A 27,831-nucleotide genomic window follows, 5' to 3' on the forward strand; every position below is an offset into this window, starting at 1 on the left:
TTTTTGAATGAAATAATCATATAATAATCAATGAAATTATTTATTGTGTCTTCACAAAAATACAAAATAAATAATAATACATAATTCGAACAAGATAATATTTTCTATCGTAATTCATAATTATTATGATAGGTTATTTAAAAATAATCACAACCTTTGACTTAATCATTAATATCTTCTAAGACAGATATGGCAAAATCATGCTCCTGACGATTATCTAATTGTCTGTTATAAAATTTTCCAAAGACTTTAGACGTCCCGCTCCAGCCAGCAGTGCTCCTAATTGTGTCAATGCTGACGCCTAGCCTGCTGGCCGCGGACGTGCTGGCGTGCCGCGTGGAGTGGGCCGAAAACATTGAAGTGTCAATTCCGCTTTCATTTAAAGTATTTTTAATCCATTTACTTAAGGTTTGGCTACATACTGGTTTGTATGGTTTCCGGTAGCTAATAAATAGACGATCAATATTTCCTCTCAATAATTTAGTAATCTCTATGTAATCTAATAGTGTCTTGGCTGGACAGATTTCGGGTTTCGCATCATAAAATGGAATGGTAAGGCATGGCTGATAAGCGCCTGGTCTCGAAGTTTTTATAGTATCGGGTATTTTAATGGAAATCATGCCTGTACAGCGCACAATATTTTGAACTTTAATGAGTGAAAATGTTTGCACCCTATGTGCTGTAATAAGAGCTATGAGTGTGAGTGTTTTCTTTGCTAACTGTTCTAAAGGTAGGTTTTGGTTGGGATACAGATTTGTTAAATAATCAAGAACAATAGAAGTATCCCAGGTGATATTGTATTTGGGTAAAGATGGTCTAAGTTTATAAAAACCCTTGAAGAGTCTGTTGATCCGATCATCGGTACTCACTCGTGAACCTATTATTAGTGATAGAGCAGAACGGTAACTGTTCAGAGTTCCATATTGTTCGCCTGAATTGAAAACACTTGTGAAAAAGTAAATGATATTTGGAATTGACGCTTCGTAACAATTTAAATTATTTGAATTACAAAAAAGTATCCAACGTTTAAATGCGACAGTGTATTGTGATATAGAACTATCGGACAGGGACGCACAAATAATATCTAAAGAACTTGATGGTACACTTCTTCTGGAGAACGCCTCCCGGATAATACGCCGGCCATAAGTCTGAGCTGAGGCTGCGCCATCACACTGCTGGAGACAAAAGTAAGTGTCTTTTCAACTGGCTCAAGTATGATGGGTTTTGTCACTAGAAGTCGATTAAATAGTGGAAACCAGGCCTGCGTAGGCCAATAGGGAACTACTACTATTCCTTCGGCCCTGTCAGACATAATCTTTCTTATAACTTTTGTTATAACCGATACTGGAGGGAAAGCGTAAAAATTAAGATTATTCCAGCTAACCGTGAAAGCATTAATAGCATATGCTCCTGGGTCTCGATGCCATGAAATGTATCTAGGGCACTTAGTGTTTAGTCTTGTTGCAAAAAGATCAACCTCAGGCTTTCCAAATTTATAAACAATGAGATTATAAGCAGAGTCACTCAATTCCCATTCCGTGTCAGGATGTAACCGACGTGATTCCGCGTCTGCTATATCGTTATCTTTTGACCGTATATACGAAGCATATATAAAAATGTTTCTTGTTTCACAAAAGTTCCATATATCTCTTGTTAATTTATTTAGGTGTGGGAATCTTACTCCTCTCATACGATTGATATACGATATAGCAGTCGTGTTATCAATGCGTAACAATATCTGAGTGTTGTTTAAATTCGCCGCAAATATCTTCAGACCAAAATACGCAGCTAGTAATTCAAGGAAGTTAATGTGTTTGTCTGATTCTTCCGCACTCCATTGTCCGTTCGCGGTCTTTCCATTGCATACTACCCCCCACCCAGTTTTACTTGCATCAGAGAAAATCTCTAAGGTGTAAATATCTTCTCTAATTGGATTAATTGCATTTTTAATTGAACCAATCCACCATTTAAAATCATCTTGTAAATATGTAGGTATATTCATATAAGCATCGTAATCATCATCAGACTGCAGGAGAGCAAGATATTTACATCTTTCCATCTGCTTTGTGTAAAGCCAACCATATTGTACACCTGGGCAAGCGGCAGTAAGAAGACCAACAACACGAGCAAAGTATCGAATTGAGCAACGTTGAAGACGACTCAATTTTGTTAATTCTGTTAAGATGTGATGTCTTTTAACATCAGGTAAACAGACTTGAAAGTTTCTGGAGTCAATTATGAATCCTAAGTACGTGCATCTATTGGAAGGAATAAAACAACTCTTTTCCTCATTAATTAGAAAGCCTAAATATTCAAACAAGGCCCTTGTTTGTGCCATATTCATCATACATTCTCGATACGACGGTGCTATACAACATACGTCATCCAAATAAATGGTTGAAAGATAACCTAATGATCTCAGCACAGACATGACAGGTTTAAGCAGTTTGGTAAAAACGTAAGGGGCTGTGCTTAAACCAAAAGGAAGAACATTGAATTCGAAGAGTTTGTCGTCCCATTGGAACCTTAAATACTGTCTGTACCGTTTGTCTACCGAAATTAAGAAATATGCATTATTTAGGTCGAGAGAAGCCATATAACAGTCTTTGGATACTAATTTCAGAGTTGTTCTAAGATCTTCTAATTTAAAATGGTCAGTCCTAATAAATTTATTTAATGATTTTAAATTCAAAATGAAACGATATTTATCATTTTTCTTTTTTATCAGAAAGTAGCTGGATAAAAATTGATCACTACTCGGTTTGCATTCAGAAATAGCTCCCGAATCCAAAAGCTCTTTTATGGCTTCAAAATGATTATTGATTTCATTTTTTGACAATTTAGGAGGTAGAGGAACTCGTTTCTGTATAACTGGCTTATAAAAAGGAATGCTGTAACCCTTGACCCACGATAATATCGTTGGGTCGTTGGTTATTTGACACCAATGATCATAGAATAAAGCAAGTCTCCCAGAGGAGCGTACCGGATCTAACGACGTTGATACGGGCGTTGTTTGGGCCGCTGCTGCGACTGCGGTGGTGGCGGAGGCGGTGGGGGCGGTGGAGGAGGCGGCGGCAGCGGTGGCGGCTGCGCTGGATACTGGCGCCACTGCGATGTAGCCGGGAATGGTAATGGGGCAGGGGTCTGCGCGTATGCAGCAGGCTCCTGTCTCCTCTTGGCTGGTTGCCTGCCACTCGCCAGCTGAGGTCTCGGGTTTAAAGAACGAGACTGACTGCGTGATGATCCAGCTTTAGGCTTTGTTGCCTTAATTTCAGTTCCGGATCTATTAATGGCTTTAGCTGCCTTAAGAGTATCAGCCAAGTTTTCACCGAACAAGTATTTGTCGATTCCTGTCTCATAAATCTGGCTTTTGATCTCTTTTTTAATAGATGCACATATAAAGCTTCTCCTTTTCATCGACTCGTAGTGTTGTAAATCGCAGAGAAGTTGAGCGCCTTCAAGAAGAGGTCTTATCACTGAGGTATCCTTATGATCAGACTGAAAAATCTTGGTGAGAGCCTCTCCGATGCAAGCAATGACGGACGCTACCTGCGATTGCTTGCTTTGGGAAACCTTGTCTTTGCCAATCATGGTGTCTGATAACGCGGCTTTGATTTCAGGATTCAAAATCGGGGTGCCAATCTTTGAAGAATTTCCAGGAACTAAATGTTTATCTAAAAGTTCCTTCCGGGCGTCTTTTGAGAGGCCTGAAGTAGCAATATGCTCCCATCGTAACGCAATGTCCTTCTGGATGTTATCTCCAGTCTTTTTTGATTCTAACGGAGATGCGCCTAACATCTCGAGAATATCATTATCTAGCGTACATTCCTCGGTACTTGGATCAGCCGGCGGGGAAAGCGCTGGGGCGGGTTCTAAGTCCACGCCAAGTGTGGGTAAACCGAGATGTTCGGTCGAAACCACGGCCTCCGATAACTGCGGTCCTGGGCCATCTAAAAGTGCATAAAATATGTCATATTTTATTATTTTGCACGTTTAGAAAATAATATCCAAAGCATATAGCTCTAATAGGATAACTTAATTACGAGAACAAAATTATTTACAAAGCGATATCGCTAAGTATTTGTTTATTTCGTAAAAATACACATCGGTTACTTGCAATCATAAAATACATTCGTACAAAATTATTTACATGGCGTAAATAAAGTCACAAAGTAACCTTAATACACACTAGTATTTGTACATTTGAATGTTTTAAGCATTTATTGATAGCGAAAAACGAAAAGAGAGAAAAAAAAAATTAAGTAAGGTATTTGCAAATTTTCAATAAAATTACTACTATAATATTACGTTACTGGCTTAAAATTAAAACTGAAGTAACCGATGAAACAATAATTACAAAAGGTTAGACCTACCTTCGCTTATTGATAGCACGGGCGAGGCACATTCCATCCTCGAGTCGCTGCTATCCGAAGATATACGACGAGAACGCTTTTTGCGTTTGCGCAATTTCTTTTCGATTTTTCTCATCTTGCGCCTAATGTATTCATCACAGTCTTCGTCACTACTCCTTTTCGGCATTTTCTTTGCAAGACGGGTAGAATTTGAATTTACGTGTAGACTAGCGAAGCACTAAAACACGAATGAAGTTTGAACGAGCGACCGTTATGACGACTGCTTGGGGATACCAGTTTAGGATTTTATTTTACCTGTGTTATTTTTTTATTACTTTAAACTATTGTGTATGATTAGCGAGTAGTTGCACGAAACTACAATTATTCTTCTAATTTCGAGGAATGAAGCTCGATGTATAACTAACCGCAAATTGCTATCTGTGGTTTCCCTCATGTCTTCCAGGTATGAGGTGGAAATGCTTCTGACTTGCGGTAATTTGCTATCGATTGGGTTGAGGTTTAAAGCCTAAACCATCCTAAAGCGATTGGTCTTGGCTGATTATGAACTGGTACAGACAGAAAAACACTGAAGTATCTTAATTACTTGTAATAGGGGTCAATTTACAAGAAAAATGTATAGTCAGATACAATGTGAGCTGTCGTCTGTATTTGATAAAAATCGAGATATGACATTTCCAAGAAGTAAATTACATAACTACTACCTGCGATCAGTCCATGAAATCTCTATAAAAATTAAACTTGCTGATATTTCGTAGTTATTTCAGTGCGCTATGGCATAAGAAAGCTTTTGTTTAGTAGAAACAAAATTTGGTATTGGTTTCATGTTCTATATATTTTCTAGCAGTAAAAAGGTACCTACAATGATATTTCGTACCTTCGTAGAATATTGAGCATAAATCACTCAAGTATTCCTCAACTCGACGGATAAGAAACAATAATCATTTCGCTCTCTTCTGGGAAATAAATGTAGATTAGCTACATAACAATTATTTCGGTACTAGTGTTTCATAAAGGTTGTCTGAATATAATAGTTATTTATTTATTTACTTGTTATTGTCACTTATTAAAGTATACATATACATCCCTCCAGTGATTGTGTTTAGTTACTTAAGTTTATTTTGCCGCGACTACTTCTTACCTACTAACGCGTCGAAGAATGGTACTTTACTGGTTCTTCAAAATATTTTTGTTATTTGTGTTGTTTGTGAACCGTTTGTTGCTATGAATGGAAAAAACATATACTTCTAAGATTTCTTATTAAATGTATACGGTTGATAGGAATCCATATAGTGCTTTTGGGAGCGGAATAATAAATCCCATCAAAAACAATACTTGTCAAAAAAACCAAGTCTCGCAACTCAGTTGTTCTACGGTAAAAAGTTGTGAGATCCATGTAATACCAAGTCCAGGCCAGGAAATCTTTAACGTTTTACATTTATATTGACTTGGCCATCGCATGAAAACACGTGTAAATTAAATTATTTAGTGTCTACTGATTAATTTTGCTACGCGGGTGTATAGACAGTTTTAACTTTTATCTAGGACAAACTTGGCCCTCACTTGAGTTTTATTAACAGTCAAGTTTAAGACCCAGGTTACGAGGCTTAGTGATGTTACTTACAAGTCTTGTTAAATTTTCTCGTTTCAGCCAAATGACGTCCACTGCTGGACAAAGGCCTCCCCCAAGGATTTCCATAACGACCGGTCCTGCACTGCCCGCATCCAGACTCTTCCCGCGACCTTCACCAGATCGTCGGTTCACCGAAATCCTATTAAAGTGCTTTTCTTATTATTGTTTCAGATTTTTTGCAATCCTCTATCCACTTCGGCTGGCGATAGCGAGGAAGAGAAGCAAGATGATGCTGTACCTTGCTTGGGTAGTTGCGTTGTTTTGCAGCTTGCCTCAGGTAAGAAAATTTCAAATAATGACATTACTGAAGCAGAGAGTTCATTTTTTTAGTGAGACGTGAATTTACAAGGTGGTAACGATAAGTGTTCTCACTCGATTATTTCTAAACAAGACAAGACATCGAAAATCTGATTATTGACCCTTAAAGTGCTTCAAGAGCTCTATTAATAGGTTACAGAATGAACTGGATCTATCCGAAAATTCAATGTTTTCAGCTTCCATACGTTTGGTACACAATGTCAAAAACTATACAAGGTATCGTAAAACTGGTTACTGATCCTAAAAGTGCTTCAAGAGCTCTATTAAACGGTACCATTAATAGGTTATAGAATGAACTGGATCTATCCGAAAATTCAATGTAAAACAAAGGTGCAAGATTTATCCATCGGTTAGTAAACGTAATACAAAGTCGTCGATTAGTTCAAAATAATTTCATTTTTCTTAGGAAATGTATTGTTTAGTTTATTACTGTTACTAGGATTTTATATCTTCAATATCCTGCAGACTGCTAAATATAAAGAAAATACAACGATGAACACATGGACTATCTGGAACAAAAATAAAAACAAATCAACAAAAACCACTTTATAGAGTCTTACAAAGTGTTGTGGAACAACTTTCAGAAGTAAATTTCCTGCTACAGCTATTTTATGAATACAATCTCTCCTCCTTCGAGGGCACTGCAGATTTTGAATTTAAAAATAAACTGCAAAAAGTTTTTAGCATTAAACTTTAGTTGGTGGCACTAACCATAACCAACGTTGGAATAACTAATATTAGCTGTCAAAACGCTATTTCTTTCATCTATGGGAATATGTAATAATGACGTCACGAGTTCGAGAAAATAAACTTCTGTTGCAAAATAACTCGTATTCAATGACATTTTGGATGATGCTAGTGATGCTACCTATGTCATTTTGAATAATGAGTTACAGAATGTTACAGTCATAAAAATAAAATTGTTTTAAACGCATTGCAAGACTTATTTTTTCGTAAAAGCAGAGAAAATAAAATAAAAAATTCTCTCCGGCGGGGAATCGAACCCCGGTCTCCCGCGTGACAGGCGGGGATACTGACCACTATACTACCGAAGACTTATGCTGGGATGCGAAATTGTGGGTTAGTTTTTACAGGGACAACTAAAAGGTTGATATTGAGAATTTTTGACGTCATTATTGACATTTTTTTTTAATTTTTTTTTAGATACTAATAATCATTTAGGTAAACGGTAGTCACATTTTTTTGTAAAAACTAAAACAGTGTTGATAAATTAGTGTTCGTGAAATATTTTTTTGCTTTTAAGAATTAAAATTTAAAAGTTCCGAATAAATAATAATAAGGCACGAAGTTACCGCCTTACGCCGAATACAAAGTATTGAATTAAAATACAATATTATTTTCGTTACCTTGACTTCAATATTCTTACTACGAGTATGGCTTTAATATTGGAAAACGATAGACTAGGTAATGAGTATGCGTCTCAAGTAGTTACGATAAAAATAACAATGTTTACAAATTATCTGTTTATGTTGTTGTTTATTTATCTGTGTGCCTACCATGAGTTTACGTTAGGTGAGCTCGCTAGCGAATACGTCAAAAAATTCTATGAAGATTTTATTTCTTGAAAGTAGCCGCTAGGGGCGCTGCACAATATGTCATACATTTAAATGTCATTTTTTTTACGCAGTCGCTAGCGAGCACACCTAACGTAAACTCATGGTAGGCACACTGGTCGGCCGTTTGGTGTAGTGGTTCAGAACCAACTACTATGCCAAGAGGTCCCGGGTTCGATTCCCGGCCGGGCAAGAAATTGAAATGATGAATTTTAATTTATGTGACGGGTCTGGGTGTTTTCTATGTATAACATGTATGTATTTACAAAAAAAAGTATTTAAACTATGTTTATATCCGTTGTCTAGTACCCAATTACCCATAGTACAAGCTTTGCTTAGTTTGGGACTAGAGGGTTAGTGTAAAATGTCCTAGGATATTTATTTATTCATATTTATCTATTTATGAGCAAGTCACAAGTAATTTTCTATGTTTCTATTACTGTGTACTAATAGGAGATAGTGGGATATTTACTTGCCCATATGTTAACACGGTAGTAATTAACGGAGGGACTACGCCGGGGTACTAATTAATTAAGGTTGTCTTTGTAAATCAGTGACTAGAGGCACAGAATAATAATAAGTACTACGTACAGAAGTTTTACTTCGCGAAGGTATTTAAAAAAATGTATGCTCAATGTCATTAACAATATGGTGTAATTTAGCTTGTCTCAAGAGTCAAGCAAGTTTGTCAAAAGTTTTGTTGACAAACGTCAGTGATCGGTACTGCGCCGAAGCTATAGGGCTGACTTCGGTAAAATGATGTGACGTGAGGTGCCAAACTGCAGAAAATGGCGGAGGAAATACATGATTTAGCATGAATTATCATGAATAATATTAACTACTTATTTACCTCTCAGTGTCTTCAGGCAACTTAAAAAAGTACATTCTGTGTTTTTATTATTATTTAGGCAGTTAAATACTGCACAGTATTTAGTACACCATTTTCTTTATTTTTTCCATCATACACAAGAATACGCGTGCGTGAGTCAAAGTTCGCTCGTATGTGAGGCCTTGTCGAATAGTACTCCTGTAGGGGGCAATCGTGCGTGTTTTGTTTTCGATGTAAACTCGCGGAGATGAACAGGCCTGCTAGAGGTGAGAAGGCGTCGTTTTCCAAGCCCGTTGTCCAAAGATCTTTCAATAATATGGATTACAATTTATATTTATTTTATTTAAGAAGGTGTGCACTAACTTACTTTAATCGTACTATAACATTAACTGGTGTTTTTGTATGAAGTTTGACAGATTTTTGAGGTTTTTCAAAGTTAAAGTAAGTGCAACCCAGCTTAATTCTTAATACTTACCATTTATTATTATTAAAAAGCGAATGTTGGGATTTTTACTTACATTTCCTAATAATTTTAGTACAGCACTTTATATTCAACAACAACAAACAAAAATAAGTATCGTGGGTTCAATTCCCGCCTTAGGCAGTTCGATTTTTTCAAGTTATTTATAATTTTCAAACCAACAAAAAGTTAATTGAATTCTTATGAGATGTAAATTTTGCAAAGGAATGATTTTAAACGAAACTAAGTTTTAGGCTTAAAATAATTTGTAAGCAGTTTTTAAAGTTCGAGTTTGTAAAGCCAACCATAGTTCTAAGAAAATTGCTGATAATTTTATGGAAAATCTGTACTTAGCCGTTTATTTTTAACTTATTATTCATCTGAGGCATAAAACTTTAACGTAAAAAATAAATTAGCAATGAGACAACATTTTTATAGATTATTCTTTGAATAGTACAGAATCAGTCAGGGTTCATTTGGTCATAGACTATACAGGGTGTCAAAAACTTTAAACTGAATCAGCCGAACTAGCTTAAACGATGTTCGCGCCTTGCAGACGCGATGGAATTTTATAAATAAAACTCGGAAACTGCTTATTTCGTTGTATTCTTGAGACGTTACAATTTTGATGTTGTTCGATCGGAATCCAAAAGAGAAGTGATTTTATACAATGGTTCTCAATATAAAGTATTGACTGACAAAAGTTATGTGACATTTACATTAGAAGTAGATTTTGCTATTAGAATATGACGAGGCGCGAGTAGGGCCGCAACATACTCCCCCCGTATGAAGGCTCCAGCTCTTCAACTCTCGAAGTCTTCATCGCTGAGCAGCGGGCAGAGCCGCACTAAGGGCCGTCGGTAGCTGCCGGAGGTGGTCTTCACGTCAGCAACACGGACAATTCCATCAGGGCCGGGATGCAATTTGTTTACTCGCCCAGCACGTCAACAAAGAGGTGGGAGAGATTTCTCGTGAAGTAGAATCTCCTGTAGAGTCTCCTATCTTTATCTTGCTCTTGCTTTGTCTCCATTTTGTTCTGATTTGCAATTTGGTTAAAATTTCGAACTTCTTCTCCAAAAATGTTGTAGTTTCTCCAACAGAGCGTAGCGCTGGAGTCGTTTTTCATCATCAGCCTCCAGAGATGGTGACGGCAGCGCATTCAGTGGTCTTTCTGGTTAAGAAGTGCCCTGGGGAAAGGAAAAGGGAATTGTCAAGGGATGAAGTTAAAGGACACAAGGGAAGGCCATTTAGTATAGCTTCCACTTGTGCAAAGTGTTGATTGAAATTTTCTAAAAAGTTAAATGAGACGTGTCTATTACACGTCTTAAATGATATTTGGCCGATTTGACACCAGCTTCCTAGATGCCACCAAAGTGAGGGGCGTGAGATGTATGTAGGTAAACAAAAATTTTGTGCTTTCTTGAGCAGCAAAATCAGAAAGAAAAAATATTTAAATAGGTATGTAATAAAATGTAAAATTATGTAATTTTTATCATTTAAGTAAGAATATTTCGGCTGGCTGACCTCAGCGGGGAATAAAATATTGTGAGTTAACTCAATTACAGCTGCCAAATGAATACACTTGTATCTAAAATAAATATGAATAAACAAAAGTAACATTTCGACAAGCGAGCACCGCGTCCCCTACGATTTGCAACACTCACTTTAGATATGAATGTTGTACAAGTAGTACACATTTAATAAGGCGCGTCGTGAATCTTCGGCCCATTTAATAAGGCGCGTCGTGAATCTTCGGCCACGCAGACAAGGACAAAAATTTTCCGATTATGTTCCCCGTCGCACTTGCGCAAGCCCCGCCCAGTTCATAATTACACTGCAGGCCAATTGTAACGGAATTACGGGGAATAAAATATTTATCTTTTTGCCAAAAAAAGTTTAATAGAGTATTTAAATAAATAAATAGACTTCTTAAAAAACAAATTATAAATACACTTGTGGTACCCGTCGTTGTTCCCGATTTCCATAACACAAGTGCTTTTGCTACATACTTTGGGATCGATCGGAGCAATGTAGGTACGCGTCTAATATGTATTTATTTATTTACTAGCTTTTGCCCGCGGTTTCACCCGCGTGAGATTTAGTTTGTCATAGATCGTAATAAATTATAGCCTATATTATGTTATTCTGGGTTATAAACAATAATACTGTAAAGTTTCATCAAAATCCGTTCAGTAGTTTTTGCGTGAAAGAGTAACAATCATCCAGACATCCAAACTTTCGTATTTATAATATTAGTAAGATTATTTTTGTGGGATGTATTTAATCCTGATCCTAATAATTTAGAAATGTTAATATTTGCATGCTACATATAATTGTAGCGAATTACGATAATGCACTTTATTTTATTTATCATAACATATTTAATATACTGTACTCTACTAAATGGCAAATAAATATTTGAATTTCCGAATGTGAGAAGAGTGAATGCTGAATCTATTAATGAATTGTGAATGTGTAGATGTACGGAGATTGGAGGCTCACAAAAATAAAACACTTTTTTTGCCACTAAGTGTACTTTTGTCTGCAACGCGTCTACGCACTCTAGAGTATGGCCACAGTATATATATGAGCTAAAGCAGTACGGAAACTTAGCCCTTTCGGCGAGTTAAATACCTACACTTCAACTGAGTGTTAGGGTTGGCACTCTTAATCTTTATAAAATAATAAGGTTCTTACTTACTTATTTATTAAAACGTTTATTTAGGTTTTTTAATTATCAAATACCTAATGGAATAAATTAATTGACTAAGTAGTTAACAAAAAATAAAACGTTAATTGGGTTCTATAATGATCGAATACATTATCGAATAAATTGATTAAGTATTATTAGAGGCCGGTAGAAGATCTATTCTCATAAATAAAATACCGGATACTTTCTTTCACATACCTATTGCCTCATTTTAAATACAGTTCATCACTTAGTACAAAAGCGTGCGGAGCAAATTACTTTATCAAATAGAACACATAAATTGTTAAAAAGCGTAATTACGTAATTTAAAAAGAACTATTACAAAATCAGGTGTAAGCACTTTATTTAAAAAGTAATATTTAATCATTTTTACAATTCAGAATTATTACGAAGTTTAAAAAATGAAAGTTCTGGTTTTGAAGATGCCGAGTTCAAGCAGCCGTATACTACGCAATACACTCGTGGCATGTTTTTAAAAATACATCGGACAGTGCATGCAATACAATTATTATTAAAAACACAACGCGCGCGACACCCGCGACGGATGGACTGCGAGGTTCGCTTAGAGCTCGTGTAAAGCGTGCGTCTGTGTGCGTGAGTCTGATTTCGAGCGTTTGTATGAAGCTTCCGTACTGTTTGATTTATCTACTGTGGTATGGCGGCTGACTAACATGTGTCACAGCGCGCGCAAACATGACGCGGCGACGGACCAATACCGGCACAGGAAGAAGACGCGCCGTGCGTGGAGTATCCCGATTGGTCAATAGCATTTCCCGCGCTACTTAAATTCGTCTTCTGCGCAGGTACATCGGTGAGCCTTATTAATTGTGTACTACTGTACCTTGCACGCGTCGGCACCGAACGCACTGGCGCACAGGGCTCCGGGAGACAAGTCTGCCTTTTGTTGGCCAGATCGTTATCTCACTGCCACTAGGAGAATGTGCGAGCTAGCATGCACAATATTACGAATGCTCTCAAATGTAAAATTAGATAGATAATGTGATTAATTAATTTAATTTAATTGAATTTTGATAAAGAACATGATAAATTAATAATTGAGTTATTTTTATGGATTGTAGATTGATTGCAATGCAGTTGATTACTTATACTTAAATTAATAGCACCGCCAATTAGCCAGCCAAATTTAGAGTTTTGAAGCTTCGGTTTATTTTTCCCTAATGATTTTTGTTGACATATTAGAACATCCCAAAATAGATCTGCGCCTATTAAAAGGTCGATAGGGCCTGGCTGATTAAAATCAGGGTCTGCCAATTTAATATTTTTAGGTAATTTTAATTTATTTAAATTAATTGGAGACTTTGGAAGAACTCCTGTGAGCTCGTCAAGAACAAAGCAATTTAGATTTGTTTGGTAACTGTGACGAGTGGATTTTAGTTGAACAACACAGCTTTCATTGACTGAGCTTGAGTTGTTTCCAATTCCAATGACATTGATGGAAGTTGGATTAGAATTTAATGATAGTTTTTGTTGCAATGATTTTGTAATGAAAGATGACTGACTGCCTGAATCCAATAAGGCTCGAACAAAAGTTGCCTTTTTAGTTATTGGATTCGCGACTTCTATTAGGGCAGTAGTCAAAATGACATGTGTATTTTCTTCTTTAGAGAAGTTGACAATGGATTCCGATGGTTGTATTTGAGCATTGTTGGCTTTAGTGGCATCAACTGAATGCAATAGTGTGTTATGTCGCTCGTTACACTGCCTACATGGACCCATACGACACTCGCGGGCCGGGTGTCCTTGACGTAAACAGTTTGAACATAATTTATATTTAGAAACGTCTACTAACCTATCCTGTATTGATTTTGATTTAAAAATTGAACATTCGTATATTTTATGACTTTTGTTGCAAATAATACAGACGTGTGAATTATTATTATTGGAATTTAAAGTTGCACTATGTGAATTTGTTTGAAATGATGATTTATTGCTATTAAAATTTGAATTTTGATTTGATTTTACGTAATTATTAGTGTTGTTAGAATTATTATTATATTGATTACGACTAGTAGATTCTAATATGTGTGCCCGGTCAATTAAAAACTGCTTAAATTATTCTAAGGTGGGAACATCTCCTAAATTGCTACGTTGTTCTTCCCACTTTATGAGAGTATGGTTATGAAGTTTAGAGCAAATGAAAAATATAATTAATGTGTCCCAGTGCTCTGTGGGCTGACCTAGGTTGGATAGGGCACGCAAGTTTTTGGTGACATGATCTACTACAAATCGTAGGGAACTTTCAGTTTCGCGTGTCGACTGTTGCAAGTTATACAATGATTTAAGGTGATGATTAATGAGTAGTCTTTTGTCATTATAACGCTGGTAAATTAATTGCCAAGCATCATTATAATTGGCAGAAGACACCTCAATATTTGAAATAACACGAGCTGCATCTCCCTCTAAATAGGAAATCAAATAGTGAAACTTTTGAATAGATGACAAGCGTTCATTGTTATGAATTAAATTAGTGAAAGTGTCGCGGAACTCTAACCAGCGGAAATATGATCCGTCAAATTTGGCTATTTGGATTTGAGGTAGGCGAACACTAGAATCTGCGTCAAAAGATTGAGCCTCTAAAAATAAAGATTCGCGGCGTTTTTTGTCTTGACTTATTAACTTCGATTCATTTTGTTCATCTAGGAAACTCTTTGCCATAGCTATGCACAAAATGAAATCTTGCTCAATGCGTTCACGCTCGTCCATCTCATAATCCAAATTTTCAGAATTTATTAATTCGATCTGAGTTTGCAGCTCGTCATATTTGGCCAACTGACCCTCGAACTTGCTGAGTTTAAGTGACAATTCAGCAATCTCAATGGTCGTCAGCGAGGGCTGCTTTGTAATTTTATTTAAGTAGTTTTTAAATCTAGTACTTAATTTGCCCTTTGATTGAACTACGTTTTACTAATAAATCTTTTGACATCGAATGCCTCGATACCAAATGCGGTGATAAAGTGGCTGGATCAGTCATTATTTCTTATTAAAATATCAAATTACTAATAAAGTATTATTTTGAAATGTAAATTGTACTATTGGAATGCGTTTAATTAATAAATTATGAAAGTTTAATGAATTTACACGATAAAAAAAATATGCGAGGTAGTTCAAATCAAAATTACAAAGCCGCGCCTCAGAAAGACACAAATTTATAATAAAAAGATTACGTATCTCACGCCCTCAGCCCCGACGGCAGCTAGGAAGCCGGTGTTGACGCGTTGAATCAGCTGATGTCCCGTTATACCGGCACGTCGAGGGGCGGCCGTTGGCACAACTGAAATATTCGGCAAAAATACTAAAAACCGAGAAACTACTGGCGCGATACGTTATTGTGTTTAGGATTTGGCTTTAGTTAGTCGAAAATGAGAGAAATTACAATGATTTGATGATATTTTGAACAATGAATAAAAATTATGGGGTAGACACGATTTGCACAAGTGAAAGTTTTTACTAAATTGGATAGGATTTCGGGAATAAAAAAGGTTTAGGTGTGGTTTAATGGTGTTGGGATGATGTAAGGAAGGAATAATCAGGGCACTTATCTGAAATCCAGGCTGCGAGGTGAAACTTTTGCTGCGTCACTGCTCGGCTGACTCCAGGTGTCCTTGGCTTAATCTTCCAGAATTGTCCGAAATTGCAGTCCTGTCACGGTCGCCAATGTTCGCGCCTTGCAGACGCGATGGAATTTTATAAATAAAACTCGGAAACTGCTTATTTCGTTGTATTCTTGAGACGTTACAATTTTGATGTTGTTCGATCGGAATCCAAAAGAGAAGTGATTTTATACAATGGTTCTCAATATAAAGTATTGACTGACAAAAGTTATGTGACATTTACATTAGAAGTAGATTTTGCTATTAGAATATGACGAGGCGCGAGTAGGGCCGCAACAAACGATGATTAATATCTCATCTATCTTATAGTGACACCTTCATATATTGATTGTAGATGATGTACTAAAAAATCTTGATCCGTCTGTAGATATAGGTACCTATTACAATTTACCGGGTAACATGGAAAGCATTGGGGGAGGCCTATGTTCAGCAGTGAACGTCCTGTGGCTGAGATGATGATGATGATTACAATTTAACAATATATTGTTTTAAACTTTCATGGTCTCTACCATAATACCACAAAGATCAAATATTTTTATTTAAAATACTCAACGGATTAGTCGACTCTCCTTTCTTGTTAAGCAGTCTGGCTCTGAAGTGTTCTAGACCTGGCGCGAGGCGTAAGTTCACGTTTTCAACCCCTGTTTGTAAGACTAATTACAGATGTAACAGTTTTCTTATAAGAGCTAGTAATAAGTATAATGATGCTTACAGTGATATCGACATATTTCATTTGAAGTTGGCGCAGTTTCGTCGCCTATTGAAGGGTTTATAGATTTCAAACTTTATTATTATAAAGATTTTTTTTTATCCACTTTTAAGAATGTAAGGTTTTGTTGTGCATTTTTTTATATTTTGTGATTTTAAATTGCTCGCACTCTGCATAGCTTTCGATTAACTTGTAAAGTTTATCTGTGGAAACTGATTAGGCTACTGCAGGGTTTCTCAAACTTCTGGCACCACGTACCCCTGTTAAAATTTCCAGGTGACAGCGTACCCCTAACTCATTAATTGCCTCCCCCCCCCAAGGAAATAATAAAATTGACTATTGAAGAAAATAAGGTTTTTATTTGAAATAAAAGGTAAGAAACATAGTGCCAAAAGAAATGTATTTTTAATATTAATGTGATGGATGTGCTTGTTTCTTGTTGCAAAGGGATTCAATTGTAGGTGTAATTTTGGTCAATTTTAACCTTAATTCTGACTCGGCATCAAGTCGATTTCTGTACTTAGTTTTTATCATGACCAGGTGTGAAAATCCACTCTCACATAAGTATGTTGTAGCAAAGGGTAAAAGGAAATTCACCGCTTTGCGTGAGAGTTCGCAATACTCTGACTGTCTAGCTGCCCAAAAATCTATCAAAGGCAACGTTTTGAAATCAGCTTGAAGAGTTTCATCCGCGGACATTTCTATTAATGACTCCTGTTGCTTGATAGTCAAACTAGATATTATGCTCTCGTTCGTAACCGCAAACGGGTTACGAATCCAGCCATCTTGAGCATTATCAATATCCGGAAAATACCTTTTCAGTTCGTCGGAGAGCTGAGAAAGATGCAGAACGATTTCAGCCTTCGTTTCGGAATCCACGGATAAGGCGTTCGTTGTGATAAATTCATGCAAAAGAGGAAAACATTCAAAGATATTTGATCTCAAGCAGGTTTTCCAAAATTCTATTTTTTTTATAAGTGCGTTTATTTTGTCGTGCACAGTGAATACAGTGCACGTGGATCCTTGCATAGAAGCATTCGTCTCATTGAGACAAGAAAAAATGTCAGCTAAATAAGTTACTCTTTCAAGCCATGTTTCATCTTCAAATCGGAATTTAAGGTTGAAGTCACTGTCTTTCAAAAATATATAGATTTCGTGACGAAGTTCAACAAACCGAGCTAATATCTTGCCTTTTGATAACCAGCGAACTTCACAGTGTAGCAATAGTGAAACATGTTCACTACCCATGTCTCGGCATAATAATGCGAAAAGTCTTGAATTTAGCGGTCGCGCTTTTATGTAATTGATTATTTTGACGACCTCTGAAAGCGCTGTTTTTAAATCATCAGGTATTTTCTTGCTCGCCAATGCTTCTCTGTGCAACGCACAATGCACACTTTTGACTTCAGGAGCGAGATTTTTAATCCTGGATATTAGTCCAGATATCCTTCCTGTCATGGCCTTTGCACCGTCAGTGGATATGCCAACGCACTTTGTCCAATCAATGCCATGTTTTTCAATAAAATCATGAATAGTGTTAAAAATATCTTCTCCTTTCGTAGTAGACTCCAAGGTCTTACAAAATAAAAAATCTTCTTCACATTTATTTTTATACACATATCTAATAAACCCAAGTAAATTCGGTAATCCACTAATATCTGTTGATTCATCAACTTGAATCGCGTAATAATTATTTTGTAATCGTTGCGCGAGTTGATGTTCAACATCATGTGCCATTTCATGAATGCGACGTGCAACTGTATCATTTGAAAGTGGTATTTTATCCAACAATTTCGAAAATTTATCTCCCAATACACAACTGACCATATCTTTAGCTGCTGGTAAAATCAACTCTTCAGCAATATTGTATGGCTTGCCAGTCTTTGCAATTTTATATGCCACAAGGAAAGACGCACGTAAATATTCAGAGTTAGTAGCCAAAACGGTTTTCATAGTCTTTTTCGAAGAATCCAACTCTTTCTTTTTTCGAACAAAAAAATCTATAGGTTTGTCTACATACTGCGGATGTTTTGTTTCCAAATGTCTTCGCAGCAATGATGGCTTCATCACGCTATTTGCGAGAACTTCTGAACATATTACACACTGTGGCTCTGGGTACTGAGATTCTTCTTTGCACGTAAATCCAATTTTCAGATAATCTTCGTCATATTTCCTTTTTTTTGTCGATGATGTTGTGTTTTCTTGTTCTCTCGATGTCGCAGGATTTTCGTTTAAAACTGAACTTTCAGCAGAAGTAGACGCAGTTGGAGTAAATGTACTTTGTGCAGGTTGCGAACTGGATGTATTACTTGGACATTTTCTGCGTAATGACCCAGTTTTTAACCACTCATTCATTTTGAAAACTAGCTAACCGCGTGAATGTATTGAAAGTACTTTGTTTTTATTTTACTGTCAACGAAAAAAGCGCATATGCTCACACATTAAAGTAAAACAAATGAATCAAAAACGGAGTACAGTGTAAGTACTCGTAAACGGCGGGGGAGGGCGGCGGGGCGCGCGAGTCGCGCGAGAGCGAGCGAGCTACGAATTCAGTCAGTCGCGCGCGCGCCGCTATGCATGTCGGTCATGCGCGCCTTCCAGTTATAGAGCCGCCATTACGTAAATGTTGTCGCGTACCCCTTGCCCTCGAATGGCGTACCCCTAGGGGTACGCGTACCCCTGTTTGAGAAACCCTGGGCTACTGTACTGTTTTTATTTTTTAAGTTCACATGTATAAACTCATGCTGTTTGTTTCCTTTATAAAGAAAAAAAAATGATTACCTATTATTGACGGGATTGCTACCATGTACCTTAATTTTGAGTTCAAGCGTCATCGTTACTCCTTTACCATCATTTTAACAATGTTAGAAGATTGTGAAGTGATTGTAATGTACTGTAACTGAGCATAATTATAATAAACATAATTATGTATACTAACAGGAACTTAAGTAATTAGGTCTAAAATAAACCTATTCCCCTTTATTACAATAAGTTAAATTCGCATTGATCAGTTTAAATTGACATTCAGTATAGAAATGTCATTTTAAACAAGTGTTCATCGCGCGTTCAACACAGTAAGGCGCCTGTGTTTTATACACTTTAGATGTACTCGTATTTTCATTAAGGTAAATAATAGGTACTAGAAATATTTTTAATGCTATTAATTTAAACAAGTTTTATTTAATTTTTCGGCCTAACACCACCCCTGTGTAGGTAATGCTTAATTTTCGTGCTCAATAAAAATATTATAATAAAATGAATTTTTTAAACATTTGAGCCGGCCGAAATAACATTTAAGAAAATATTTTTGAACCATTTTAATTACAGTATGCAAAAAAGTTATATTAAATATTTTATTATAAAGTAGAATTTATCATTTTCATTCAGTAACGTTTTTTTTGTAGACAAATGAAATCCCTCTGTTATCAAAAGTAATAAACTTTATAGAAAAATAATATCAGAATGAGAGGAGACAATTTATTGGAATCTTATAACTATCTGCTTGCATTAAAATACATTTTATGGATTCCCATGCATACGGTTTCATTGACTTCCTCCTGAATTTATTTTAATTTTAAATAAATATCCTTGGACATTTTACACTGCGCCTCTAGTCCCAAACTAAGCAAAGCTTGTACTATGGGTACTAGACAACGGGTAGTAATTTAGAATATATATAAAAAGTTTTATTTTCATCTTTACGGCGAACCGTAAAGTTTCAAATTCATATCATATTCTGTCAATGAAATATATGAATATGAATGAGCTACTTGATAGGCGAACGTCCTAAATGAATGTATAATTTAATATGTCGTTTTTCGCACCCACGTGCGTAACGTTGTATATTAGCGTGTAGACATTATCATAAAAGTATATGAGTAGGTAGATAGGTATAGATAAGTAGGTACTCTTGCTTTATCGCTTGGAACTGAGCTTTTAAGAGAGCGCAGGGACGCTCTCAAGGGGTTTTAGCAGAAATATGTTCACATAAAACTGTAAACAATCATTATTTTATCATCATCATTTCAGCCATGGTAAGTCCACAGAGGCAGAAGCGGCCACTGAAGAAATGCATTTCTTCAGTGGTTTTCTTTCTTACCCTTATTTACACTATCATTCAGTGCGAAAATAATGGAAATATTATTACACCAATCACAGGGGAGCTGAGTTTGATTAGAATTTTGACGCCACGCACAAACGTTACTATGAGGTCTCACAGTGCGCAGGGTCGCACAGGGTCACGAACCAATCACAGAGCTTTATTCAACGCTGTGCGTTTAATTTGCTGCTTCACTTAAGCAAGCATCGTTTGTGAATACGGGCCTTACACAGATAATAATCTTTTGTTTATACTTTGTATGAAGCACATCAAGGGAACAAACGCGGAAATTATTAATTATGAATGATAGGTATTATACCTACTCCTTTTCTAAATAAAGATTTATTGACACACTCCCAGTTTCCCTAAAGAACTGGACCACGTTCCGAGGCCATGTGTAAACTAATTATTGTGTACATAACAATACGGAACACCTTTTATTTGTTTTCCCAATTTAGTAACAGAGCGTAAAAAGATATTATTAATATCCTAAAACAAAACACGATTGAAAGAGTATACATTTATTTATGTTCTGACGTCAAAAAAGATCTAAAGGCTCTTGTTAGTAGAACAATTTTATTACACGTTAGAAGTACGATACTCACTCAGGAAAATGTAAACAAGACACGTGGATGGATAACAATTGACGATTCATGTCTTGATTTTTTACCCAACTACTTTGAAGCCAAATAAATGTATGTCGAGGGACAATTACGTTAGAATATGTATAAGTATAGAAAAGTAAAGGAAGACACGTGGATGTATACATCTTACATCATCATAAATGTATACATCTATGTCACAATTGACTATTGGCTTTTTACCTGACTACTTCGAAGCCAAATGTATGTACCCGTACGTTTATATTTACGGATGTTATTTTGACGAATAAGGTGTCAATCGATTCGCTATTTTGACCCGGGCAACATAGGCTACATTTTATTAAGGTAACACACATACAGAATGAAATTGAATTGATTGCAATCGTTTGCAGCCTTTTAAAATAAGACTCCACTCATGACTCTACATTACCCAACTAAGAGCCACGTTGTCTTATTTTAAAAGGCACATTAACACACTCATCCCGGTTTTCCGTTAGCAAATATTTATACACTAGCTTTTGCCCACGGTTTCACCCAATTTCGTTTGTCACAGATCGTCATTTTATAGCCTACTATATGTTATTCTGGGTTATAAAGAATACTGTAAAGTTTCATCAAAATCCGTTCAGCAGTTTTTGCGTGAAAGAGTAACGAACATGATAAATAAGAACACAATAATTAATCAGCCTGCATAATTATTTAGGTTCCCTGTAAATCTGATTGATAACCAAATTCATCGAACCATAATAAATATGTTATTACAATTTCTACTTACTACATTTAGACAAATAACTCGTAAATCTAATACACAAATACACTGTATGGGATATTGGTGTTTTTGAGTAAAATTCATTTATTTTCTGAAAGTATGCTTTTAAAGAGAAAAGAGCTCTTCTTCAACATATCCTAATCGTGAGATTAAGAATGTGTCAGATCCCTAACTTCGGTTTGTTCTACTGTGTAAGTATTTATTGCGTTCTGTAAAAATCATAATAATATTATACGAGTAGGAACATGATACTTCAATATAAATATGCATTAAGCCAATTGGACGTGGTTTATTCTTTATTATAAGGAAAGATTCTTACAACGCTGATTTTCAGCCATGCCCTATTCATAAACATATAATGGATAATAGGGTTATTCACATCAGTAGCGATATGAAAAATGGTCATATTTACTTCCAAGATTGCCAATATATTTTCGCGGGCTCCACCAGATAAGTTTTCGGTCGTTTTTGTAAGTGCGACTCAGGTCTTGCTAGCGAAGTACGTGACTAACGCCCGTATTCACAAACGATGTTTACTTAAGTGAAGCAGCAAATAGAACGCACAGCGTTGAATATAGCTCTGCGATTGGTTCGTTCCACGCGCACTGTGCGACTTCATACTAATGTTTGTGAATACGGGCGTAAGAACGCGACGTTGCGACCTTGTGAAGCTTCTTTAGCACTTACCGAATGTTTGTGTCGAAGCGCCGCTGCTTGGGAAAAAATATGAGTAATGTAAAGGCTAAGGGCACTGAAGTACTTAACTTTATAAAAAAATAGAATTTGTAGGTTGTTTTTTTTTTAAAATAGAAACAATAATGTTTGTACCTACACTTTTTGCAATTAATTCAGATGAATGTATGGACAGCAGCACATCAATCTAAACGCTGTGCCATTTTATGTAGTAAGTAGTATTAAAGAAGAAAGAATGAAAGAAGGAAGGAAGGAAAGAAAGAAAGAGCGACTGTTTATTCAGTATAATCGACAATACATTTAACATACAACAATACTTAAAAATAAATGTACGTACAATGATACTACGTACCATTCTGCTATCGACTGTACGTCATGATTGTTATGATGAAAAGCTCGTATGACAAAACGAGTGCTAAACGCACAAAAGAATCGCTCATTTGTAAAAGACCTAAAGCTTACAATCCTGTGCTTGATCAATCACTTCTCTTTGTTTCAGAGCCTGGTCTTCCGCGTGATGACGCACCCGAAGGTGCCAGAGTTCCAGCAGTGCGTCTCCTTCGAAGCCTTCGCCAGTCAGCACCAGGAGTTGGCCTACAACGTCTTCTGTCTTTGCGCCATGTACTTCCTCCCATTGATGATCATCACCGTCTGCTATGCTTGTATCTTCTATGAGATCTCAAAGAATAGCAAGGAGAATTCTGGTAAGAACTGGCTCAGTTTCGTCCGTTCGTTTCAGTCGAAAGACGTCCACTGCTGGACAAAGGCCTTCCCCAAGGATTTCCACAAAGACCGGTCCTGCGCCGCTCATATCCAGGCACCTCCCGCGACCTTCACCATATCGTCGGTCCACCTAGGCCTGGCTCTGTTTATTTTATGTTAATTGTACCTTTACTAGGTATATGGGCCTCAAAGGAGGCTTAAGGATTTGTCACACTGAATACGTTCTGCGGTCATGTAGTGAACGCAGCCCGCATTATAGACGAACAACATTTTCGGTCTCTATACATTTTCTATTGATGCGATCAGACCGTGCGGGCCGCAGACCGGAGAACGCATTTAGTGTGGCAAATCCTTAATTGTACCCTTACTATGGGCCTCATAAGAAGGCTTAAGGTTACCCAAGGGACGATAAAGCACGCTTCCCTGAATGATCGAATCAGAAATGAGGAGATCCGTAGGGAAGCCAAAGTAACCGACATAGTCCGCAGAATTGCCAAAATTATTCGGCAGTGAGCGGGGCACATCGTAGATCTGATGGCCGTTGGGACAGTAAAGTTCTTTGAATATTTATATATTTCATTTATTAACATACATTATGTATGTCTACAAAAGTTTTAGGCAAATTCTTAGTTTTTGCAATAGCTCTATGTTGATCGTTAATTTTCAAATCACAAAGTTTACTCGGGTGTCGTGTATCGGATTTATGACACCATCCTAATGGGTATCCTTTCCTGTCATTAATTACAACCATTAATATCACTGAAACCCGTCTTTGACCGCCACCCACAAAATTAGAGGTACCTAAGTAACGAAATTTCAAAAGGAAAGGAATTTTATTATGTAGGAAAAGTATCAAGTTATTAATTGCTTTCCTTCCCACCAGGTAGGCTTCGGTTTGTTGACGAAAGGCAACACATCGCGTGTCCCTCGGGAAATTAATGTTTTTTTGGGATAAAACGTGGGGGGGGGGGGGGGGTAATTCGGGATTCGTTCATGTAGCTTGGCAACGGATAAGTAACGACAGCAGACTATCTATACAACGTATTTTTATTTGTGACCTAAGTGTATGATATGTTTATTTTATTTTTAAGCTTGTAAGCGCTTTGGACCTGCTCTGTAAGCTTATAAGTGTTTTGCATTAATAAATAAATAAATAAATAAACGTAATTACACACGCAAAATAATTACATGTATTATCCCTCACAGTAATAGTGATTTTCATGAACTTTCAAGGAAAACAACGGCTATGATAGATCAGTTAGTTCCAGAGTGATAGTCGTTTAACTCATGTATTATAAAATTTCTTACCTAATAAAAATTTATTAAAAGAAAATATTGAAAGTGACTTTAGATGAAGTAATTGCATGCTTCTGAAATATATTGTGGTAATGACTGACAACTACGGAACCGACACGACACGCACTTGGCCAATTTTTTCGACTCTAACATTTGATTTACTGGTTTTTGACTTAGGTACATTGCTATGAATAATGTCGAGTGTGTAGGTAGCTGTAGAATTTTCCAGTGTGTAAGTGCTACAGCCGCTTTTGTTTCTAAATAAATAATGGACTTCTACCGTTTCATGTAGGTCTGTACTATCCATCAAGTAAATAAATGGCTAGAAGGCCATTTCATGTATGAGTTGATGAGTATGGTACTTGAATAAGTAAAGCCAGTAGATATTCAGGCAAGCAGTAATTTTTCTAAAAATAAAATGAGAAGTTTGGAGTAAAAACAGTTCTGAATATCATAACTAACTTTCAAAATAAGCAGAACTTTCTTTGGTGAATAAATTCAACCGGATAGGTACTCTTAAACCAAGTCTCGTAGTATAGTTTACTCGACGGACTGACGACTTTTAAAATAAATTTGTCAGAGACTGGAGTAAAAATTATCGTGCTTTGTGGCGCTCCTTGATTGTGTTTATTATGTAAAAAAGTTCTTACCTAATAAACTGACTAACGCCCGTATTCACAAACATTACTATGAGGTCTCACAGTGCGCGTGGACGCACAGGGTAACACACGAACCATTTACAGAGCTCTATTCAACGCTGTGTGTTCGATTTGCTGCTTCACTTAAGCAAGCATTGTTTGTGAATACGGGTGTAACTTTTGTCTCTAGAGGGATTTCATTCACAATGATTAAATTACTAGGTCGTTGTTCATTATCCTGAGTATAATACCTATACAAATTTCAGATTTAACAGAGAGGAATCGTGATCCTAACTTGTATTATTTAAGACTTGAAGGACTTTCGGATTATAAGACTTCTGATGTTTCAGAATTTAGGGAAGAAAACAAAGTTTAATAGGGATTTGTATATTTGTTAAATTGTAAGGGGTAATCTCGGGATCTACTGAACTGATTTTAAAAATTCTTTCACCAGTAGAAAGCCACATTATATCATTGCTGAGTGTCATATGTTATATAAAAATCCGAAAAATTCCACGCGGGCGAAGCCGCGGGCGGAAAGCTAGTCTCTAATAAAAAGGAATACTGTAGGACAAGTTTGTCTGAGGGTAAAGTTAAACTAATTCAAAATGATGACCACGACCACTCTGACAAGAGTGTACCGACTGAGAAGAAGAAGAAAGTTAAACTGTCATGTGTACTAAGTACCTATCTGCAACGAAATTAGTCACAAGAAAATAGAAGGGCTTCTTAAATACCGACATCACTCCAAAGCAAAGCGGATGACAGATGACAAGCAAAGGTGTGGGGTGGATTAGGCAATTAGGCAAAGCTTGTCACGTTGAATTTATGAAAATCAGTTGTTTAACATTTATATAAAGGTTTAACTACTAGGTAAACCCAACTCGAAATGAAATGTAAATTCCCACTATTCCGGGAAACGCTACGAGCGCTTTCACATTTAAGCGATTTCAGCAGCGCGACAAACGCGCGACTGACGCGCTGCAGAAAAAATTTCATACTTACAATGTGACAGCGGATGCATGCCTTCATCCTTCATCCGCGCTCGCACACTCACTGCGGGCGCGCGTCGCACAGTCGCGACAGCAATATAATTACGCGCGAGCGATAAGGATGGATAGCTTGGGGTCATTGGACGGGATTCTACGTGCTCACGGACCAGGCTTTAGTCCTACTTCCTACTAATATTATAAATGCGAAAGTTTGGATGTCTGGATGTTTGTTACTCTTTCACGCAAAAACTACTGAACGGATTTTGTTGAAACTTTACAGTATTATTGTTTATAACCCAGAATAACATATAGGTTGCAATTTATGACGATTTGTGACAAACTAAATTTCATGCGGGTGAAACCGCGGGCAAGAGCCGCTGCCGCGCTGCTGTCGCGCTTCTAACGCCCTAATATGAAAGCGCTCTACAATTACTTAGAAATAACGCTCTCTCGACACCTTCCGAAAATTCAACAATTGAATTGTTGTGTTACCGATTTTTATTGCTTTCCTATGAAAATGTAGATGAAAGGATAAAATATTTTGTTCACAGTAAAGGTCTTCTGTTGTAGGATTCAATAAGCTAAGGGATGTTGAACCTTTCTTAGGAATTTGTTTGTCCAATGTGTTTGGTAAAACTATTTGTTCGACTAAAGTAAGGAATTATAATAATGTCACTTCACATTCCCGATTTACTTACATAGTTTAGTGAATGGAGAATTGAAGTCATTCAAGTAAGAGGTTATCAGTTCAATTTATAAATACTTTAGTATTTACCTAGTTAGGTTATAACATCAAAGGATTGAATGATTTTGAAAGAATTTTATTCTATGCCTCGTTAGGCTGCGTAGCTGCGATTCAATTAAAGCCTGTCAAACACAAATAATGGCTGCTCTTAAAAAAATTCAACAGATTGACCTCAGAAATGTTACTTATAGTCATATTCCACATGATTAATGATTGGTAAATAATTATTAATTGAATATTGTAAAAATATTTAGGATTGAATATCTTCGATATTTACCAAGCTATCAAACAAATGGAAAGTGAAGGTGCCATATTGAATGTAGGTGAGTAAGCAATCAATATTAATATTTCTTTGATATTAATGGTACATGGATGAGAGTACATACATTTATTTCTTCCTCAAGATTAAGCTTGGGGGCGCGCAATAAATTACAGGGCCCATCATAAATTATGTAAAAAGGATGTTTTCCTTCTTTACCATGATTCATCGCCGATGAAAAATGGTAAACTATAGCATACCAACTTATAAGACGTGACAAGTTGACATCCATTTTTTGTTAAAATCAGGCAACAAGGAAATTCCAGGAAGACTTTTATAGAATTATGTAAATACTTTGTTACTAATGGTTGTAATAGGTATCTGGTTAGATAGTGTGGTTAAAAACCTAGTTACCGGAAATAGTAAATAATGTTAACGTAAGTAATCACATCATAATCATAACCATTTACTCATTCAAAATATAAGAAAGTATTACAGAATGTCACGTAGTAGGTACTCGTACAAAATATTCTTAGGTACAGTCTTGATACACCTTAAAGGTATATGAACAATTTGTAGTCAGTTATTTACAATAAAAGAGTGTAGTTATTTTTCGAAAAGGATGAATTAACATACCTAGTGACATAAATGAGTTAAAGAATCAAAGCTAGATAATTCTCTTTGCCTCAATCTCCCCTACTGGGCCATATGAAAGCCTTTAATGAATTCACTCAAAGCACTTTGCTCTATTTTCATCGTTTATTGGCAATCTAGCCAGTT

The 27,831-nt window shown here is 36.4% G+C and overlaps 2 protein-coding genes and 1 non-coding gene across 3 annotated transcripts in view; 1 reads left to right on the top strand and 2 right to left on the bottom strand.

Moving 5' to 3' along the window:
- LOC135079472 (adipokinetic hormone/corazonin-related peptide receptor variant I-like) overlaps nt 1-27,831 on the top strand; it is a 149,428-nt gene that overhangs the window by 78,668 nt on the left and 42,929 nt on the right. The window contains exons 3-4 of the mRNA XM_063974129.1: nt 6,175-6,280; nt 22,898-23,102. Coding sequence (XP_063830199.1) covers nt 6,175-6,280; nt 22,898-23,102 — 311 coding nt within the window. The remainder of the gene's footprint in view (nt 1-6,174; nt 6,281-22,897; nt 23,103-27,831) is intronic.
- On the bottom strand, nt 2,989-4,741 carry LOC135079473 (leiomodin-2-like). Its single transcript, XM_063974130.1, has 2 exons — nt 4,374-4,741; nt 2,989-3,950 (listed from the first exon to the last, which is right to left on the bottom strand). The coding sequence occupies exons 1-2, from the start codon at nt 4,537-4,539 to the stop codon at nt 2,989-2,991; spliced, it is 1,128 nt and encodes a 375-aa protein (XP_063830200.1). The 5' UTR covers nt 4,540-4,741.
- Nucleotides 7,305-7,376, bottom strand: Trnad-guc (transfer RNA aspartic acid (anticodon GUC)). Its single transcript has one exon. It is a non-coding gene; the product is annotated as a tRNA-Asp (tRNA).

This window comes from Ostrinia nubilalis, chromosome 16 (assembly GCF_963855985.1).
Source record: "Ostrinia nubilalis chromosome 16, ilOstNubi1.1, whole genome shotgun sequence".
Lineage (NCBI taxonomy): Eukaryota > Metazoa > Arthropoda > Insecta > Lepidoptera > Crambidae > Ostrinia > Ostrinia nubilalis.

Bases quoted from the DNA above. Each gene is read 5' to 3' on its own strand.
- LOC135079473 (XM_063974130.1), bottom strand. From the start codon at position 4,539: ATGCCGAAAAGGAGTAGTGACGAAGACTGTGATGAATACATTAGGCGC. The intron at 3,951-4,373 runs GTAGGTCTAACC...ATGCACTTTTAG, and splicing joins CGTGCTATCAATAAGCGAAG to ATGGCCCAGGACCGCAGTTA.